Raw genomic sequence first — 22114 nt, forward strand, 5'->3', positions numbered from 1 at the left:
TTCAGGAGTAATAATTGGTTTCCCATAAAGGCAGGTGGAGTCTGGGGAAAAATAATCCCCTATAAAAACAACAGAAATATAAATTCTTAAGAGGTTTAGAGATATTTGACTGTAAAAGATCACAGAAGATCTGTATTATTCCAATAAAGAGCTGAATGGACCATTCGCACGCACCCAGCCTCACATACACAGTATGTGCATGTAAGTGCTTTCCTAAAATAACCCAAGAGAGGGACAGTAATAAAAGAAAGAAATGAGGTTTGCTGACTTTGGTCTAGAAATGCTCATTGCCAAAATAATAAATATGGTGGCTTGGTATTTCTGTAACATCTTTTATCTTGAAGGATCTCAAACTGCTTTGCAGGCTTAGGGAAACGAAGGGATTGCATTTTTACTGGTGAAATGCAGCAGGCATCAGATATTAGGAAAGCACATCTGTGTTTGGAGGAAAGAGCTGCCTTCTCCTTTCAAAGCTGCTTTGGCCATCACAGGTGGAAGATCAAGACCACGGCAGGTAGATGTCCCTCCTCACACATTGCTTCCAGCACCACAAATCCCCTCTCCGCTGTCTCTGCTGGCAGCCAGGGCACATTTTGCCTTCTAAATACAGTTAAAATAGGGCAAGGTCAAGCAGAAACCAGGCTTTTAATGAGTTTCTTGAGAATTCCCATTTGCAGATATGGGTGTGCCTAATGTGAAGCCTGACCCAGGGGATCTCCTTTGGGATTGTCCCTTCCCAACCTTAGCAACCCCAAGCTGCACCCAGCTCGAGGAATGCTGCTCAATCAGGATGCCATCCCACTGAGCTCCAGCTCTCAAGCTTTCATGCTTTTCTTTACATTTTAAGAACTGAGCCACAGTTCTCCTGTTTTCCTTGGTACGGGCTATAGATCGAACCAAGGGAACGTTGTTCATTTCCTCTGTTATTTTTATTTTTAGCTCAGCTTTGTTTTTAGAGCGCTTTATTTTATGTTAGCATATGCTGGGAAGTGACTTGGCAAGTTAACAGGAGAGGTGCTACAAAATGCAGTCTGCATTGTGTTTGTGTTTCCTGTGCGACACCCTCAGAAAGCTCATTTAACTCAAAAGCTGGCTTTGGCTTTTTTCTATATGGAAAGGGTGTCAGGGAGAGAAGAATCTGACAGAGAAGGAGCATTTTTAAACACATTTCCAAGAGGTAACTGCTCATCAGAGTAGGTTGCCTTCACAGCACCACACACATCTTCTCCTGCAGGAGAAAACCTCTCAAGAACCAGAGCCATGATCCTGACCACCACCTTCCCCACAGCAAGGGCTTTGCCTTCACCTTGCCCTCTGCAATCACGCTTATGAAGTGGATGAATGAACACCCTAATGAGAGTGAACTTCCCTGAGAATGAGCCCAAGCAACACATCAGCATCTCTGCGTAGCCCAGTCATCACAGGATAGATGGGATAACAGACCCTATGCAGGGACTGAGAGCCACCTAAGGGTAACACTATAATGGGATGAAAAGTACAGCAATAGTAGCGTGGTGGCAAAGTCTTTTACTGCTGCAAATGAGGATAAGCACAAATGAAACAACAACAGATGTGAAGGAAAAAAGAAGCTGTTTACCTTTAGAAGGCCTCAGGTAGGCAGCAATCTCCAGCAAGATGCTCTCACCTCCACTGCCAGCCCTTAAATTAGGTCTGGGAAGGGGTGGATCCTGGCTCAATACCTTTTGTCACTCAGGATCATTGCAAACACCTGAGCTCCCCTGGGTTGGCCCTACCTTCCCACCAGGTGCTGCATCACTGCTTCAAGCTGTGACTTAGCATTGGATGAGGAACTATATGACATGAATGAATAATCAAATCAATCTGTATCATAGAATTATAAAGGTTGGAAAAGACCTCTAAGGTCATCTGGTCAGACCCTCAACCCATCACACCATGCCCACTAATCACGTCCCTCAGTACCACCCTGGTATTGAATGGACCAATGAAAATGATTGGATGGACTGATGTAAAGCCCCCACTTTCTACACTGTAAATATGTTTTGGTGCAGTAAACAGCAGGAGCTCTCTGGAAATATATTAAGACTGAGCTCCTCTTCTTTCTTTTTCTGCTTTTGCCTCCTATGGCTACAGGAAGGCCAAAAGATCATTTGACATCTTAGCAGTCAGTGCCTTCTCTCTATCTGTGGGGTGGATGACAGCGGATGACTCACAGGGATGTTATTGTTTTGGCAAGTTTCTTTGGGAGTCACGTAGAGAAGCAAACACCTTCTCTTGAGGTGGCAACCTCAGTGAAGATCTTAATCAAGAAGCATCACCACCGTTGGGTCTGTACATGCAGCCTGCTCCCACAAGGATGGTTGCCATCAGACTTACCGTAATGCTGTGAGACCTTTCCTCTTCATGAGAAACATGCCCGAAGGGAGAAGAAATTCCCAAGTATTTCCAAAACACCTTTCCTCATTTCCTAGCTATCCTTTTTTTGAACATTGGAGTAAACATCTTTTATCTCCCTGATGTTCTGTGCTACAATCTGGACTCCACCAGCACACATGCAGTGACTACTTTTAACTTCAGGAGGTTTGGCTGAAGGCTTTGCCTTTCCATCAGCACCTTCCATAGCCCCCCAGATTTGCACTATCAGATGAACTTCATATAATAATAATTTTCCCCTGTTAAAGTTGGATCTCGAGCTGTTTTAGCAGCAATGTTTGGGTTGAAAGCTTAGGTAGATACTACAGCAATTTATGGATGATTTATTATACTTTAGGCAGCTGCACTGTATTTGACTTGGCTTAGCTTGACTTGGGTAAATCCTTCAGTATTCTCTAAGTCCTCTGAAATAATGACTGTAAAATGCAAAACTTTGTCTATTTCAGAATTTTGGATTCATTACAACAAAATTAGCTCTTCTTACTGACACACTCACCTCTGGTTCAATGTGTTCCCTTGGAGGTGGTTGCCTCTAGCATTGTATTAAAAAAGGATGCTGAAGGAAAAGCTCTACACTAACTTTGTAGAACTGTTCCATTTTCAAAACAAAGCTCTTATCATTCCAGAGCAATCAGGGCCATTGCTTGGCAGAATTTCTCAAATTTCCAGATCTGAAATTTTCTTTGATGTGTGTTATGGAACTTGATGAGCCCAGAAATCATGCAGGCTGGTGCTGATGTGGAGTGAGTTAGGAGAAAAAGCTTGGTATTTTGTAAAAATGTTGTTGACAAATCATTAGTCTGAGCTTCAAAAGATGCTGAGATAAAAATGGAAAATGGAAAGAAGAAAGCCAAAACACTGGCTTGCCATACATCTTGTATGGCCTAAATCAGAAATGGCCAAGTGTCAGGACTTTGCAGCTGTGATACAGGAATTTCATTTATCATCAAAAGGAGAAAGATCTCCTTCATGCTGAGATCAGAACTGGGCTAACTGCACCGTTCCCTTGTCCAGCCTTCTCTGGGGTGTTCCAGCAGCTGGGAGCAATGATTTATGCCATCGTGCTACCTGAGTAAGCAAGGCATGTGGGTTGCAATGGGGATCTTCTTGTCCTGCATTTGTATGTCAACAGGCTCAAAGGATCCTGTCCCAGAGTATTACAACAGTATTGGTAACCATAAAAGAAATGATTGAAGCAAGGGGATAGGTAGAATGATATTTTCTTAAACTGAGCTTACTGGTGTATTTGGGAAGAACAGTTTTCAGCGACGTGAGCCCCTCTTTGGGTCTGGAATAACAACAGCAGCCTGAGAGCTCAGCACCACTCAAAGCTTGGGTACATGCCTCAGATCATGTCCCAGCTGAGGCGTGGTGGGTTTTTGTTAGTCACACAGAGAGTGGTGATAGGTTAATTATCTTCTGGGGCAAGGAGAGAAAGCTAATTATTTCTGAAAGATAGCTATATACACATACAGACAGTGTGCATGAGTGTACATGTGTAGTGCATGTAAAAATTAATGTTTCAATCTCACGTTTTGATCCAGAATTATAAATCTCTTACTACCTCTATATAATACTGTCCGTATATAATGAGGAAAGAAACTTGCTTGTCTCCTGATCTGCTTTCTACCAGCACCATCAGCTGTTTCCTAACGAGTTGAAAACAAAGCTGTGCCTGGCAGTGCCGAAAGCAATCTGTGCTCTGCCATTTGTTGTTCAGTGATGGCATCGTCCCAGCTGCATGGTTGTCCCAGACAATACGTCTGTCACCACTCGCTCAGCGCCCTCAGAGTGGCCCCATCCCAGCTCTGTCCTGGCTGGATGTGCCCATAGGGTGCCACCACCATGCAGCCCGGGGTGAGCATGCCCTCTGAAACTCATCGTGGCTTCATGAGAACATTTCGTAGAGTCACAGAATCTTTAGAGTTGGAAAGGACCTTTAAAGGTCATCTTGTCCAATTCCCCTGCAATGTGTGGGGACATTTACTAACCCATGAGGTTGCCCAGTGCCTGGGCCAGCCTGGCCTTGAAAGTCTCCAGGAATGGGGCATCCACCACATCTCTAGGCAACCTGTGCCAGTGCCTGACTGCCCTCAGTGTAAAGGACGTTTTCCTTATATCCAGCCTAAATCTACCCTCTTGAAGTCATGTTGCTTTGGCTCACAGAACCTGTGCAGAACCCAATGGGGCAACCCAACCCACAGGTGTCTGGTCATCCCGCTGCTCAACCCCCAGCCATTTCCTCAGTGGGAGGGCTGTGACTTGGTGAGATAATCCCCCTGTGCCCAGAGGTTATAGGGGTGAGGAGTTCCTTGCTGTGGTGTGTTGTGATGGTCCATCCTACCAGGGCAGGAGGGATGCTGTTCTTTGCTTGCGGTTTCATAGAATCATAGAATCACCAGGGTAGGAAAAGACATCTGACGTCATCCAGTCCAACCATCCACCTATCATTAATAATTCCCACTAAACCATGTCCCTCAGTACAACATCTAAACGTTTCTTGAACACCTCCAGGGACAATGACTCTACCACATCCCTGGGCAGCTTGTTCCAGTGCTTCTTGTGGTCTCCAGCACACTTCCATGCACTGATTTCCTATGTGATAAAGGAAGGGTAGAAGAGGGAAGCTTGGTCTCATTCCCCTCGCACACAGGGCTAGGGCAGAGGCTTTGTCACGGGGAGAGGGCACTGGTGGGGAGCAGAGAAGACTGGGGAAGGTGGCTGCAGGCAGGAGGGAGGGGAGAGGGCTGCAATTGGTACCAGATGCCCTCAGAAGCTAATGACCTGACAAACGCTGCGCTCGTAAAACAAATTCTTTAAAAAGGAAGCAAATGGAAATATAAGCTAGTGAAAGAATTTGCAGCAGTTGCCCTGAAACCATTTCTCACTTCATAAACAGGTCTGCATTGAAAAAACAGCCCCTTTTTTCTTGTTCTCCTTTGTGGTCCCCTCCCGTGCCATTCCTCCCCTCTGTCTGTGCCCACCAGCTCTTTGGAGGCTGTAGCCCACAGGTTTCCACTGTGCCTTTGTCCAGATCTGACAGCACATTGCGTTCCCTTTGCATCCCCGCTGGCAGCAGTTTCTGTGCATTTGTGGAATTCCTGGCCGTGCGTCCTCGGCTGGTGGGGTCGGGCAATGCAAGAGGCAAAGGCAGCACTGTGTTTGCTTTTTGTGTGCCAAACAGTGCACAAAGCTGTGGGCAGTCCCACGCAAAGCGAGGCTTGGCCAGGGAGCAGGGGGAGTGCTAGGGGGCTGCTGGCATTTTGGCATTGATACTGCTTGCAGATGGTTAAAAAAGCAAATGAAACAAAACAGTCCTGACCACCAAATGTCCTAGGCATTAGCTTGTGGGAGCAGTTGTGTTAATCCCATGTCGTGCCCTAATTCCATCCCAGTTAATTCATCCATTGGTGCATTTCACTGACGGAGAACTTGGTCTCCTGGCTAGTGTTTTTCTCTGCTCTGGGGTATTTTGTGATACTTAATCAATGAACAGCAGGTTTTTGGCAGGGACCTGCTGTAGTAGGGAAAGGGCTGCTTGTTTCCTGGGAACAAGTGACACCTTGCAAATCTGCTCTGCCCTCTCACAACTTGAGATGGTTCAGAGAGGAGGGTTGTTCTTCCCTTATCCATGTCTCACCTTGGTGGCCACAGAGGAGCTTTAGAGTTGGGCAGATGCGTGTTGAGGTGATCTTGTTGCCAAAGAGCCTGGCAGGTAGTTGGAAAGACATCTCATGGTTGGCTCTCCAGTATCTGCGGAGGTTCTGTCTCCAGCTAAACCCTCTCCTCCAGTTGGACATCTGCTGAGGGTTTTCTGATGTCTTGTGTAGAGTTTGACATACCTGTTGCCCTTCTAATGGTAGAGGATTTATCGTAGAATCATGGAGTCATAGAAAAGCTTAGGTGGGAGGTGACCTTAAAGATCATCAAATTCCAACTGCTGCCATGAACAGGGTTGCTAACCACCAGACTAGCCTGTCCTTTGCTCCATCCAGAGCTCCCTTCATCTTTCCTTCCATGTGCATCCATGACCTGCTGAGCATCCCATGCAGGTGCTAGCTGGCCAGTCCCTTGCTGCAGAATGCTGGGAACCTGGGGCTGATCCTTCCTCTTCTCCTCCACAGCTGTACCCATGGTGCCTGCACAGGGCTGGGAAGCTGCACGCAGCCGCTTCTCGCTCACGTCGCCAGCCTGAACTGCTCCTCAGATGGCCCGAGGCACATGGAGTGCTCCGTCACCTGTGAGCAGGGCTTCGTGCCACGCTCTGGCAGCGGGAAGAGCTTGGGCTATGCACAGGTGAGTACCACTGGGATGGTGGAGACCCTTTAACTGACTGCTGATTTCCAAAGGTTTCCAACCCCAGGCTCCTTGCAGCTTTTCCAGCACAGGCTAACAGCAGCTCTGATGCTGGACTGCAGTGCTGGTTGTCCTGCTTTGCTGTCATACTCCTGCATCCCCACGCTGTCCTCAGCTGTTCCAGGCTAAGTGCCACAGCAGGGGACATCTCAGGCCAAGGCAACACGCTCCTGCAGAGGGAGAGGCAGCCATTTCTCTTTTCTGGAAGGGAGGGTTAAACATCCCACGGACATTTTCTCTTTTAAAGTTGAAGTTAGTGGCTTGGGGAAAAAATGAAGTCATTGCAAAGTGACTATATTTAGATGGCTACAGAGAACAGCCTCTGGGAGCTTTTCTTCCTGTGTGCTTTCTTGCTCGAGCCTGTGAGGCAGGGCAGAGGTCAGCATGAAAGGGATCATCCTGCTTTCCAGAAGGCCAGGATCTGCCTTGTAAAGCTCTGAGCCAGCTCCACTCTCAGCCAGTGATGAGGAGACCTGGGACTGGTGGTCCTCAGAGCAGAGCAGCTTGGATGTGGGCAGTCACCTTGGCAGGGCCTTGGGCACAGTGTGTCCTATCCTTACCTTATTCCTGGAGAGGGGACTGAAGTCTCCAAGACTGAGCTGGCTACCCCACAAGCCCGAGGCAGAGTGTGAACTCACCCAAATGGAGACAGGCAGAGGTGAGTCAGGCCACGGGCACAGGGTGGGTCCTGTTTCCTTCAGAGATCCCCAACTGCTCAGCCTGCTAGGCACTGGGAAGTGTAGTGAGCAGGAGGGATGCACCCCTCAGCCCTTAGTCACTGGTGAGCTAATTAATTACACGGCACCACAGCTCTGTGGGCCAAGGCAGGCCCTTATCACAGAAGGAAAACAGGATACACGTGGAGCCACATGAAATAATTCTGCCTCGGGTGACAGTTTTTCTTTGTTGGGCAGCAAGATGGGAAACTTCTGGACAGAGCTTTGGCATGTGGCTGTCATAAGTGGTAGCAGCTTACAGGTGCCCTGCCCTGAGCCCAAAGTGATCTTCTATGTTGGGTGTGGGAGAGGGCACCCTGGGGTGTCTGATATGCAGCAGTCCTTTGGTGGAAGGGGGAAGACCATGAAAACTTCTATGATAAGTGCTGCTGCAAGAAAAGAGGTGCCACGTAGTCCTGTCCTAGTCTGCAGATGAGAGGGAGGAGAGCATGGCATGGCCAACAGGTTGGTTTCCATGCCCACAGCTCCACATTTCCCCAGCTCTTCAACGATTTGGCTATATGACCCTACATGCCAGTCTACATCTCCAGGCTTTTTTAGGAAAAAATGCACAGCACTCCACTGGATGTCCTCTGCACCATGCCATGCACCAAGGAACACCCACTACTTTCAGGTTCCAGCAAAACGCATTGGCTGGGAGCACAAATCATGGGTCTGAGTGCACAAGAAGCATGATGTTGTTCAGATGAGGAAGAGGCAATGAGAAGAGTTGAAAGAAATCTTTTTTTTCTGCACACCCTCTTTGGGTTAGGAGTCTGGGGATGGAAATCATAGCACACCATCATGTACTGCTCTGTTTTGGCAAGGTCAGTACCCTGTATTAATCATATGTAGGGCTGGAACCCCTAGCAGCTGGGACTCAGGTTCTCATGCAGACCGCCAGCTGTGTAAGAGGGGCTATGTAATGACAACCTGAAAATGAGATTTTACAAATCTCTGATTTCAGTAAAGTCTGTGGGGATGACAGGAACAGGACATTTGGGGAAGACCAATCAACAAGAGAGGTGCCCATCAACACCTGAGTTAAGACTTGATCTTGTGGGGAAGAAAATGATAGTGGGCAGAGCTGGGAATAACTTCTTGCTTAGGAAGCTGTTGTGTACTTTCAAGTGCTTAACTTTTTCCCTTAAAGTTAGTAAAACACTGCATTAGAGTGCTCTTGCTGGAGTCTGATGGAGACTTGCTTTCTCTGTAGCAGGAGGTGGTGCTGACATGCAGTTCGGGGCGGTGGGACCGATCTGTGACTTGTGACCCTGTTGACTGTGGTGTCCCTGACCAGTCACACGTCTACTATGCGGAGTTCTCCTGCCCCAAGGGGACCACCTACCTGAAGAGATGCTCCTTCTCCTGCATCCACCCTGCCAAGCTTCGAGGTACAGTCTGAGGGATTTAACTCTCCCTTTTTGGTGCCTGTCCAAGGTTGTTCAAGACTGAGCAGTGATATTTTGAATTTCCCAGTTTGCTTCTGCCAACCAGGTGGGCCTTTGAGACTCCTCCCCAACTGGTGGGCACACATCCCTTTTGAGCAGGGGCACCATGGCATGGGGATACTCTCTGCGATCCCCATTCCTGGTTTGCAGCCCACATCCTCAGGGATGTCTTCTGCTAACTGGTGAAGTCTGGTTGGCTGTGGCATTACACAGATGAGTGAAGCAAGAGTGCAGACAAACAGAGAGGATTTCAGAGAACCGCAGATGGCCTGATGCCTGGCGGCTGTGGGAAATCATGTGGTTCAGCAGGCCTGGGGCCTTATAACGCCATAGAGACTGATGCCCACAGCTGCAGAGCAGTCTCAAGATGTGCACCACCCAGACACACAGCAGTCCTCCAGACACACCATGGCCTGGCTTTCATTCTGCCGACTCCATCAATACCCGCAGGAATGTTTTTAAGCCAAGTCGGAGAAAGAGAGCTACTGTTCCTGTCTATGCAAGGCTGAGCTGGATGGGATTTCGGGGGTAATTGCCTTGACAGCTTCAAGCATTGGGACTTTATGTGAGTTTCCACCAGTGCCTTCGCTCTGAACAATCGCATACAACAAATCATTTTAATGGGTGCCCTATTTTACGGCGACATTTATAGCCGAAACGCATGAAAATCATTTACTGTTTTTTTAGTTAAATCTAAGGAGCAAAACCGGTGGAGAATTAAAGTCTCATTTCATGACAGGAGGGAGCGCTGCAGATCCCAGTGTGAGCTGATCAAAGGGCAGCGCCCGAGCGACAGCTCGACGGGCCAAGTTCTACACAGAGCCATGCCGTTGCCTTCACTGGGTCAACTGAGGGCAAGCATGAAGCTGATATTTCCCTGACAGCCTCCTCTTGTTCCCGCTGAAGTCAACGGGAGGTTTGCCACGGGCTCCCTTGGCGTCCCATCCACGGGTGGCTTCCAGCAGCTGACAGCGGTCCTGGTGGGGCTCCGCCAAGGCCTACAAGGCGAGGGGGACCGCCGAGTCATCAAGGCAGGAACGTGTCTGCTGCTTGTTCTCCCCAAAGGCTCTCAATGCTCATAAATACTAAGAATAGGCAAGGAAAGGATTACATGGCTCCTGTCACGGCACTCGGAGGTGGGGACAGCCCATGCACCACAGCCGTCAGGAATGCTGGCGCTGAGCAGGAGCACTGCCTTGCCCATGTCTATGAGCTGTTGTAGGCAGAGAGGTGAGCCTATAAAAAGAAAATGATGCTTGAAGGGAGCATGGAGCTGTCTGGCTGTACCGTGAACCTGCTGGAGGCCCAATACAAAGCTCCCAAGAGAAGGCCCCAGTTCTTCAGTTCTACTTTTCTTCTTGCTCAGCAAGAAGCGGCATCCATAGCACGTGGTGGATGCAGGCATGGGCTCCTCTGGCAGGTCATGTGGGGTGAATGGAGTTGTGCTGAGCTAAACATGAGGAAGGGCCCATGTTTGTGTTTTTGTCATGCACGAAAGCCCTCAGCCCACCAAAGGCTCTCCTCAGGCATCATCAGAGAGAGGGGTTTTAAGGGAGAGCCTGGGGGAAATATGCAGAACCAAGATCATTTCTCCATCCCTTTGAAGCTGTCCAACTGTGCATATAATCTTTGTATGTATTGCCTCCCACGGTGTCATTACCACTCTAACAAGAGGATGTGTGCTGGTAGCTCAGATCTTCCCTCAGAGGTGCTCCAGCAGTGACCCAAACTTTCTACTTCTCTCCTGGGCTCAGGGATGAACCAATGGCTGACGTGTCTGGAGGATGGGCTCTGGTCGCTCCCTGAGGCCTACTGCAAGCTGGAGTGCGATGCTCCACCTGCCGTGCCCAATGCCAGGCTCCTGGTCCCACGCTGCATGCAGGGCAACCACGACGTGGGCTCCGTCTGCCGCTACAAGTGCAAGCCTGGGTACCACGTGGCAGAGAACACAGTGGGCAAACCTAAGAAGTAAGTCTGGGATGGGTCTGCTGTCACTTCTCCTTCCTACTCGTGAACAAAGAGGACAGGTCGTGGTACTCTTCTCCATCAAAGCACTGCTTCGGCTGCTGGAAGAGATATGAGACAGAGCAGCTTGCTCTCATGCTTAGTTCTTCAAATACAAGAGGCGTTCCCCCACTTTAGAATAAAGCAGATGGGAACTCCATATAAGCTGCTGTATATATTAAGTGCCTTAACCTGAAGCATGTGAGTTGTCCGGTGCAGCTCAATGCACTTGCCTCTTGCTGAAAAGTAAGCATGTGCAGAAGTGTTTGCAGGCTCTCGGGTAATTCAGTAGGGATGTGATAAGGTGACAAGTGATTAAAACAGGTCACAGCACTAGGATTGTAAGAACAAATGACAGCTTTCTGTTGGGGTTAAAGTTTTACTCCTTGCACGTCTTGGCTAAATTTGATCTCGAGCGTTTGTATTTCAATTGGAGAAGATTTTCCAAGTGCTTTGGGGAAAAATCCTGGTGATTCACTACCAACACTGTGATGCTGGAGGGCTGAGCAACGTTTTGTCTGTGACACCTCCAGTTAAAGTCCCCTTGGGTATGGTCACAAAAGATTCCCTGGCACCAGCAGGGTCCTCCCCAGAATCCCAATGCTAGCCCCAATCTGATAATTATGTGCTAATTGTTTAATGCCCTCTTCCAGTTTAAATTGGATGCAGACTTCAGCTCTACTTTGCTCTGGGGTAGGGTTGTTGTGCACTGGGAGGCAGCTGCCAAATTTCTTGCCTGGTAATGAAGGAAGTGGTTTCTGTAAACAGTTTTTCACAGTGTTAGGAGGATCTCTTGGGCCAAGAGGAGCAAAGCAAATTACGACTATGGCTACAGTCACATGGGCTGCTTTGCAAACTGTGGAGCAGCTTGGATGCCTGTGGCATTCAGGCGCTGGAGGTGCAGTTAGATCAACACAGTCCCAGCCCTGCTGCCACCACTGCTGTGGCAAAGGGAGACATCGTGTGTTCCCTGGGAGACCTCGTGCTCTTCTGGTGTGTGTGTGGCATCTGTGTAGGCCATCAGAACAGCCTGTAAAGCGAGCACCAACCTTGTTAAGGACTGAGTGCTGCACTGATGGGCGCAAGAAAACAAGTGCTGCTTTTTTTTATCAGCCTCCTGCAGTGCCTTTCTCCCATATGTTGTGTAGAACACCACAGCTACTACGTCTGTACTGGCAGTCCAAGCCTTGGGACTTTGCCACTAAGACCACCACCCTCTGGCCTGAGCCCTGGCTGGAATTTGGCTGTCTCTACCCAAGCCCAAATGCTCTTGGTTGCAGATGCTCATGTGATTCGCTCAGCTCTGTTCTTTTAGGTGAACATTACTGCAGTGGCAGGCACTCGTTCAAGAATGCTCAGAAGTCTCCTGAAAGCTCAGTTGAAGTTCATATCCAATAGCATCAGTGGAAGAGAAGGAGGATGACAAAATATGTTTTTTCAGAGAAGATGTTCTTATCTGTTAACTTGGGTGAGGAAAAGCCCCTCACAGATCAGTGCTCAGTCAACAAGAGATCCCTGAGGGAAAGCTGATTGTGTAATTAAAATCCTGCCAGGGATGTGCTGGCAGGATCTCTTGACTGACATGAAGAGCTGAAGCTCCTTCAGCTCTTTCCAAAGGAGATCTGTTTTTAGTCTGGAGAGCCCAAGGAACAGCCTGCTTTCATAAGCTGAGCTTTCACACTCAGCTCCTAGATAACAGCAGTGAGGGGAGCTGTATATACACATTGATGCTTTGTGATGGGAAGTCTGGTCTGGGGCAGTGTCTAGGCAGCACCACTGCACCCATCTGAACCACCAGAGAGAAACAAACCACCAAAGTGCACTGCTCAGCATTGAGAAGAGCCAGCCTCAATGTCACATAGTTAACAGGAAAATGAACATGGCTCCCACCCCACACTGCTCCCTGGTGTCACTTCTATTGCTAAGTGCCTGAAGCATGTGTTCGAAGCAGCTCTCCAACAGCAGCATCTGAGGCATTCCTCCTGAGGCCATCCTTCCATGGAACCACAGAAAAATGCAGTGGCTTGGGTTGGAAGGGACCTCAGTCATCATCGGGTTCCAACCCCTCTGCCACAGGGGCCAAACCCCCTGCCCACACCCCTTTGGAGGGGTACTGTGTTGCAGGGGTAATGCAATGAGCTGGGAACTGGAAAACCCAACCCTGGAAAGATCTCTTCAGCTCCTTGTTTGCTTTCCCCAATATAGGATGATTCTTGGAAAGGTCTCGGAGATACCTTGAGGGAATGAAGCAAAAAAGAAACCAGGTCTTTTGTCTCCTATTCCTGCTTGCGCCCTCTCTCCCCATGTCCAGTTCCTGGGATGAGCCCTGAGAAGCTGGCAGGACTGTCAGGAGATGCATTGGTGAGACTGAGGAATAAATGGCCCTTCACCAAGATCAAGGGATCCGTGAGACAGCCCAGCCCCATGGAGATGTCAGCCCCTCTACTTCTTGCCCTCTTCAAAGACAGCAGCAGGCTGGTGGAGACCATGAGGGAGAAAGAGGAGGTGGGGAACATGGATGGGAAGGTGGCCTGGAAGGAATTAGTTGGCTGAGGACTGGAATGGCATCAGAAGGATGGCAGCGGGCAAAGCAGGACAGCCCAGCCCAGGGATATCAGAGCCTAGCAGGGCACTGGGCATGCACATTGTGGTGGGTACAAAGGTGCAGGACTCTTGCTTCTCCTGCCCACATCTGGCCCCTTCCAGATAGAAGACAAACACACAGGCAGCCGGGAGAGCCAAAAGCCAGGAAAAGAAAACAGGCTGTCAGCAGGGCTCCATGTCATTTCCATTTCTAAGACTTTTGATAAAGATTTACTGCCAAGGTTGCCCAGGCTGTAGAATCCTTACAAGCTAGCCTTGCTTTCTTTTAACTTCCCATCAAATCTCCTTTCTTCCTCCCCCTCTTTTCTGAAGCCACCAGTCTCCTGCCATTGGAGATGAGGTGGCTTTGGGCTCATTCATCATTGCTCCTGTGTGGTGGACCCCAGCCTGGGGCTGGAACCCAGCCCTGCTCCTGCTCCCACAGCCCTGGGGCTGGATGGGGCTTGTGCCTTCACATTGGGTGCAGCCCCAGGCGTCTCCTGGTCTCCTCTCCCCATCAGACATCACGCTGCCCAGCTGGAGGGGGAAGCATTGACTCTGATTTTCCTGGCTTCCTCATTAATCCTTGCAAAATGCCTCTAAGCCAGATCAGAAGGAATCAGGGGGCCTGGAAACTTCAAGCTGCTTCAAGGTATTTCTTATTTTTATTTTTTTTAAAGCCTCTCCCTTCCCTCCTACATGCTTGAATACAAGCTTCATATGTGCAGTGGTGGTCCACGTACCCTGGGGTTTGAAGGCACAGAGACAGTGGGGCAAGCCTCCAGTGAGGAGGGATTCCAGTCCAGGTCTGGATGGGCTGTGGAGGGACAGGGAGAGATTATGCATGAGGTTATCCTGGACCTCAACAGGGAACCCCAGTGAGGGCAATGGGACTGCATTGTATGACATGCGTATTTGCAAAGACCATGAGCTGCCTCACCCCAGCCATCCCCAGCTCTGTGCCAAACGGCCTCTGCTGCAGCTTGGAAGAGCAACAGTGGCATGCAGTGGCTGCATCAGTTACACCCAGGTGTCCAGGTGTGCTGCTGCTTTGAGAAGGGGTTTTCATCAGTGATAGAGGCTTTGTACCACTGCTTTGCTCCTATTCCCTTAAAGCCATCAGCTTAACCTCCAGTGTAGTTGCAACACAGCAGTGCAAGGAAAGCCCTTCTCTGCTCTGATTTACTCCATGTGCCAGGTAATGATGGAAGGGGGAACTGTTGCTTGAGGTGTTGGACAGAGCAAGGTGTTCAAAGCAGTGAGATCTGATGTGGATGTCTTTGAAAGGCAGTGAGCATCATTCTGGTGGAAGGGGCAACAAGCAAGAGCAAGAAACCAGCAGTATTCAATCTGCTGAAGCTGCAGATGTCCACTGTGAGATCTAGAGATGTTTCTCCCCTCCACCCTTCCAAGATTGGATGTAGTTTCAGTTCTCTTTGGTCAATTCAAGGCTCCTGCTTGAACTGGGGTCCCTGCCATGTACCCTTCCTTCCTGTACCTTCCCCGTGTTACTGCTTATGTTCATCAGAGCAGGAAACATCTGCCACTTTTATAAAGTCTCTAGAAAAAATCAGGTCTCTGACTTCTGAAAGCAGAAACAGATTCTCAAAGAGCTTCAAATATTTAAAAAGACAGGAATGTTTTGAAAAGACTCCCAAATGTCCTGTCCAGCAGCACCCAGCAGAAACATACACACCTGCCTTGGGGTCAGGCAGACACTTGTCCACAGCATGGTGCTGCCTAGGATCATGAGTCGCTTCTCTCCATATGCACATGGTCCTCCAGCCTTCTGGGTTAGCTGAGTATCCAGGCAAGCAAAGCAGGGTGCACAAATGGACATGAGAAGTGGGGGTTGACCTGATGGAGACATCACCAAGCCCACTGCATTGTGCTCTGACAGCAGGGTATGGCCACGGTCCCCACTGCTGTGGTGCATGGTGGGAGCACAGGTGGCCCCAGGAAGGAGCTCAGAGCAAGGGTTTCTGCAACTCAGCACTGGACGTTAGATTCCCTCTGCAGGATGCCTGGAGCCCTGCTTGCTGGCTTCAGCAGCTGGAGTGAGCAGAGGTAAGCAGCAGGCATGGGCGTTTGGTGGGAGTGATGGTACAGAAAGGAAAAAGATGAAACAAGAACCAAGGAATCAGCACAGGTAAAACTCATCAGCATTGTAAAAATCTATGTGTCAGTAACTGGGTCAAAGGAGTTGGACTCGATAATCCTTACAGGTCCCCCCCAACTCAGGATGCCCTATGATTCTATGATATGTCCCCAGCTTGCCCAAAGTCCCAGGGTTTTCATGCTTCTATGCAGAAGATGTGAAGTCTGTCTTGCTGCCAAGGCGAGGAGACAGAGAAGCGGGTGGGCTCTGCTCCTGGCCTTTCTTTCCCCTTCTTTTTCATCCTCTTTTTGGCAAGCATTTCACGCTGGGGCTGTTTCAGCAGTGCAAGCTGGTGTTGGTCTGCTCTGGTGCGGCAGCTCCTCAGCGAGAGTGGGATTGACAGCTCTGGCCGGCGTACAAAGAGGAGCCTCAGCAGGGCTGGGCATGGGCCAGCAGGATTTACAGAGGAGGCTCACTCCTCCAGCAAAGTATGCAGCTACTGGCGGCTGGACAAGGCAGCCATGCACGTACCTGCGGGGGCTGCGGGCAGGGAGAGATCATCCGGAGGTGCTACAAAGGATGGAGAGTGATGGGGAGCACAGGAAAATGTGTCTGGGGTTCCAATACCAGTGCTGTGGGAAGCACGAGAAAAAGTGCCTAGGGCTCCCGAATCGTAGAATTATTAAAGCTGGAAAAGATCACTAAGATCATCTAGTCCAACTGTCAACCCATTGCCATCATGCCCACTAAATTGGTGTGATGGGGTGGTGGGCAGCGTGAGAAGTGTCCAGGATTCCTAAATCAGCACAAGTGGAAGGAAAGGTCCTGGTTGAACCTAGGGTTACCTAGAGATGCATGGAAAGCCCCATGCACGGGGGTTTCAGAACCAAGAAGGATGCTTTCTGGAGTCTGCAACCCAGCTTTCTTTCCGTCTCTCTCCCCAGGAAGTTCCTGAAAGTGCAGTGCCTGGAGAGCGGGCAGTGGGAGGAGGGACGCTGCATCCCTGTGGTGTGCGAGCCACCCCCGCCAGTGTTTGAGGGCATGTACAACTGCACCCAGGGCTTTGAGCTGGACAGCCAGTGTGTCCTGAGCTGTGAGCCACCAGGATCACGGGTGAGTGATGGGACGGATGGGCGTCAGCCACACGTTGGGCTTCAGAGCATTGCAAAATAGCAGGGCTCGGCATGTTGGGGCATTTGGGTACCAATAAAAGCAAAACCAGAGCTCTTCTCACTGCTGGAGATGACTGTGGTGGTGTGGGCACCATTCACAGCACAGCACGCACCCCAGCTTAGGGTGTCTCCAGAACCTGGTCTCTCTCTGCTCTCCAGGTCCCTATTGTCTGCACCAAGGAGGGCACGTGGACAGAGGAGTTCAAGCTGTGCAAGAGCCTGCAGGGCACCTGCCCGCCACCCCCAGAGCTCAACCTCGTGGAGTACAAGTGCGAGCAGGGGCACGGCATAGGTGAGGGCAGGAGAACACCCTGCAGAAATCCAGACCCTGTGTTGAGTCAGCCGTCCTGGAAAGTCAGCTGGAAGGTCACGGTGACTCTTCTACTTGGGCCAATTCCCATTAAATCTATGAAAAAATTGTTTTTCTTCAATCTCCTCTTGAACACAGAGCCCTAGGATGGCTTTTGCCCTATGCATCCCCTGGTAAGTTAGAATTGGCATCGGCTTAAGCACTTCTTCAGAAGCAAGGACTGACTCATCTCTAGGGCAAGCCCAGCCCTCTGCAGTGCTTTATCTCACCCTCCAACTCTCAGTCCCACCGCAGCCTCTGCACTTAATCTGACTGCAGACATCTGCAGGGTTAATGGGGCAGGTCTGAGATAAGAGCTGGAGTGACAACTGTGTGTAACAGAGCACTTCCACCAGACGAGGGACCACATCATCCATTTCTTTCTAAAAGACTTGGTTGTTTTTCAGCTGCAATGCTGTCACAGTCATTACATCCCACCTGCCATCACACTGGATGGGACATTAGTTTAAAACCCAAAACTGGCTGAGGCTTGGCCACGGGTAAACTTGGGAAAGATCTGATGTGAAGCTGGGACTGAGGTTGGGACCCATCTGCTTTGCCGAGTGAGAGTTTTACAGCTTTTTTTCCTCCTGGATCATAGGAAGTCATGGTAGAAGAACTGTTAGAAGTACTTTCTGACACATTGACAAGCAGCCGTAATATCTAGGCCAGACATGTTTTCATGTCGGGTCTTACGTCTTGCCATCATGGCTTGGGTTCACCTCTTCAGACATGTTTACTTGTTACCTCCTTCAGGAAAAGGGTATCAGCTGCAAAAAGCTTCTGTAAACTCTTGTACAAGTCAGGGCTGGGGGAAGAAATTGTCAACTGTTGGTAGGCAAAGGATCTCCTTCACATGCACCTCTGCCCTCAGTGAGGAGCCGGCACTGTTCCACATCAGGCAGTTGCCTGGTTCCTGCTACAATCCCTTAAGGCTGTCTCTCCTTCCTCAGGTGCTGTGTGTGTGCCTTCCTGCATTATCCCCCCCAGCGATCCAGTCATACTGCCCGAAAACATTACTGCTGAGACTATGGATCACCGCCTGCAACCCACCAGAGTCCAGGTACGTGAGGAAGGAGCATTGCTCCAACAGAGCATTCACCATCCATATACGTGGGGATCCTCAAAATATTTACAGTGTGGCCAAATCAGTCTTTCCTCCTCTCTATCCAGTGTTTTTTTAATACAAATCTCTTTGCTTTCAGTAAAAAGAAATTTGTAAAAAGAAATTTGCAGTAATTTGAGTGAAGAGCTCAGGGTTGGCTGGTTTTCTCCATGAGTGCATGCTCAGGAGACACCTGCTGGTTGCTCATCCTGGCTGCCTCTGCCCTGATGTCCACTTGGAGTTGGGATGAGCTCCAGCAGGACACATCCTGTTGATAAGCAGGTGTAAGGCATTGAAACGCGCTGCCCAGGGGGATGGTGGAGTCACCATCTCTGGAGGCATTCAAGAAAATGGAGATGTGGCACCAAGGGACGTGGTCAGTGGGCATAGTGGGATGAGTTGAGCTTGGGCTTGGTGATCTTAGAGGACTTAGAGGACTTTAATGATTCCGGATGTGCAGTTGCTAGGCTTAGACATAGTGGCAAGTCCTTCATCAATGACATTTGGTTCTTGTGAATGTTACCCACAGCATAGAGATCAAATATCTTCCCTAACGCTGCTCTTTGTCCATCTGGACCCTTTCTGGGTATATCTCTGTGGTGCTGGTGTAGCAGGTGGTGATGGATGCATGTAGATATTCAAGCTCCCCTTTTCCTAGGCTTTGGTTAGCCCTGGTGGAGGTCTCTGTAGTGACCACATTCATCCTCCCAGATACGTCTTGGACCTGCTTCACCCAGGCCAGCAGAGGTCATGCCTGATCTCTCTGCACCATGCCTGCTTCATCTGATGCCACGAGGCTTCAGACTGATTCTTCTGGTTCATAACCAGTGCCCAAGTCCTCAGTATTTCTTCCTCCTCTTCCACACACTGAGGATGCTACTGCACAGCCTCCTGCTCTCTGAGACCAAAGCACAGCGTAAGCTACTGGCTGTAACGTGAGCTTTCCAGGACTTGCAGGATACCTCTGTGAATGAAGCTAAACACAGGAATCCTGCTGACTTTTGGGATGTGCCACACGCGATTGGCAGCCAAGGTACTGGGATGACAGAGCACAGATCAGAATTCACTCCTGGCAGAGGGCAAAGCACAAGCCCTGGTCCCTGAACACCTGGCAGCTGCAGTGCAGCCCCGGGCAGCGTGTCCCTGCCAGGAAGGAGGCATTGCCATCAGCTGGGAGCTGGCTCTGCTGCCAGGACCGCTGGCCACCCGCTTGCCTCTCCCTCCCCATCCCTTACTCATTCAGTAGGCAAAACAGCTCAAATAGCTCACATAGTTTGGATCTCCGTGGCACTACTTTCTCAAAATGCAGCTCCAACGGGGTAATATTTCTTAAAATAAAACCGAGATGCAGAAGGAAAGAGGTGGAAGAAAGGAAAACAAACAGTCCTCCTGGGAGCTGGCACCCTTATCCAGGCCTTCCCCTCCCCCTAGGAAGCTGCAGGAGGCCCAGCAGCATCCCCACTCCATGTCTTCATGCCTTTGCAGCAGCAGGATGCCCATGGCGTGTGGGATTGTGGAGCCTGAGTCTTGGACAGATCACCGGGTGGCTTGGCCACAAGTTCTCATGCAAGGGAAACTTTTTGGAGAAGTGAAGAGTTGTGTTATTTTAAACATTGGCACTACCCCTAGCAGCATCTTCATGCATGATCTGCCTTGCTTTCTTCTCTGCCTCCTGCTGTGCTTGTGTTCCCAGGAGCTGCCACGCTCCCAAGGTGATGGGGAGGATGCGACAAAGCACACTGGGGCTGCAGAGGCTGCCTGGGGAGGGCACTGCTGTTTTTTATGCTCTCATTCATCACATTCCACAGCCAAGAAAGTCTGGGAACTCATTCAAGTTGTACAGCAACCATTTACAACACATCCACTGGGGTTGGGATCCAAGCATCCTTTGGGGTGAGCAGGAATTGCTCTCTCCAGCCTCTCTGTCCCATCCCATCACAGCTGCCTTCCCTGCTCTGGCTGAGGACATTACCTCTGGAGCTTGCTCTTGGCAACCCATTGGGTTGGACTGAAGACTTGGAGCAAGAAAGAGCTGAAAAATACAGTAGAAACACAGGGGTTTGTCTGCTGCCACTTGCAAGAATGCTACTACCACCCTGCTCTCTGGCCACCAGTCACTACCCTGGAGTACATGGGAAGCAGATGGAGATGCCACCAGCCAGCCTGCAGCTCCCTCATCCCTCCCATCATGTACAAACCCAGGAGTAAAGCACCCCATGAAAGCAGATTGAGGCAGAGCTGCTTCATCCCATGCTGAGGGTGCTGGAGCCACATTGGTGGAAGAAAGACGTGTCCATCCATGTAACAGCCATGCTGTGCAGGGCATCCTAGGACACTTTCATAGGCCAGCCGTCATTTTATGGGGCCTCAGATTTCAAAGCCTGCTTGAGCTTTACAAGGAGGAAATTGCCTGTGTGGTGGGGCTTTTCTTCCCCCATATAATCATGCGTGCTCCCAACATCCCCCTTCTGAATTATGGGGACAGAGCGTTCCAGTTAGATGAAACTCAGTCCTCCACATTCAGTTCTCATGTCCAGTTGGCTGCAGCTGCTGACTTAAAAGCTCATAAATACCTCTGCGGCGTGGGTGAACGTGAAGCTGGTGTATCCAGACCAGTCAAGTCCGGGGAGTTGAGTTCCCAGGTGTCTCCCTTGTGGACACAGCTCTTGGACCTCTACAGGGTGCATTGATGCTGGTGTCCAGGGACAGCTGGCTGGGACGTGAGGCTGGTGCAAGCGAGAAGTTGCTAAATGCAGCACGGTGTGGTGAGATGAATGGAGGACTCCATCTGTGGTGGTCCTGGATGGCTGCTTCCCAGGTTGGCTGCTGCCTACCATGTGTAGTGCTGCCAGCCAAGTCTAGATCCTGGTGATCCTTGCCATCTCCCCTTTTCCTCTCCTGGGAGTTCATACATATACATAACACATACATTTATCTCTTATCCAGGCTCTGCTTTGAGCAGTGTTGTCTGGTTTGTGGGCGAAGCTTGGGTTCAATAAGCTCCAAAAGGTTTTCTCTGGGCACAGATGCAGGAAGGTCCTAGGATTGATCGCATTGCTCTGCCCTGTGGAGTTCCACAAGAGACCCTACACCTCTGGGAGCGTGCTTGTGTCCTCCCTCCACCATCTCCCTAACGACTCTTTTCTCCCTCCTCCTCAGCACATCGTATGCACGGGCAGACTGCAATGGTACCCAGACCCCTCTGCCATCCACTGCATCCAGTCATGTGAGGTAAGCTCCCTTTCCCAGCGCATGGGACAGCTCCAGCCCTGCGGTGCAGCTGGGTAGCGTGCGGTGCAGTGGGGTCTTTATGATGAGGTCTGTGATGGGTTGGCATAATGGAGGTCTGCGATGGGTTGGCATGGAGAAGGTCTGCTGGTGTTTCAGTGTTTTGGCATTCATCTGGAGCATGTGGCCAGGGCAGTGCTGGGGGTGAGCTGCAACGCGCCGCGTGGCCACAGAATGGGTCCAGGGCTTCGTGCCGCGTTTCCTTCCTCGCACTCCTCTCGGCCAACCCGGGAAGAAAATTCTAGCAAAAGGATTTCACTGGCAAGGGGTATCCCCAAAAAGCGCATGCTGACTCCAAGCCTGAATATTTCCTTAACCAGAACTGCAGTTCTGGAGTAATACGGGTCCAGAAAAGCCCTGTGTGACTCACGCGTCCAACCAAAACAAGGAGGATTTCCAGCGTCGTGTGTGCAAAACAAACCGCTCCCCAAGAATCTGCAGACAAAGAATTCCTTGCAGAAATTGGTTAGCCACTCATTTGGTTTTGAATAATTACCCGGCAAGAGAAAATCATAGGCAGCCTGGAGTCGGTTCACAGAGGAAATGAAAAATAGGCAGTCTTTGTCGAGCACGATTTGTT

The 22114-nt window shown here is 50.0% G+C and overlaps 1 protein-coding gene across 1 annotated transcript; it reads left to right on the forward strand.

Moving 5' to 3' along the window:
- Positions 1-5175: 5175 nt before the first annotated feature.
- On the forward strand, positions 5176-21930 carry LOC109369263 (pappalysin-2-like). The gene is made up of 8 exons (XM_031554973.1): positions 5176-5214; positions 6493-6708; positions 8701-8878; positions 10690-10903; positions 16565-16733; positions 16952-17084; positions 18095-18204; positions 21406-21930. The coding sequence occupies exons 1-8, from the start codon at positions 5176-5178 to the stop codon at positions 21532-21534; spliced, it is 1188 nt and encodes a 395-aa protein (XP_031410833.1). The 3' UTR covers positions 21535-21930.
- Positions 21931-22114: the final 184 nt, after the last annotated feature.

Source organism: Meleagris gallopavo, chromosome 10 (genome assembly GCF_000146605.3).
Source record: "Meleagris gallopavo isolate NT-WF06-2002-E0010 breed Aviagen turkey brand Nicholas breeding stock chromosome 10, Turkey_5.1, whole genome shotgun sequence".
NCBI classification, from domain to species: Eukaryota; Metazoa; Chordata; class Aves; order Galliformes; family Phasianidae; genus Meleagris; species Meleagris gallopavo.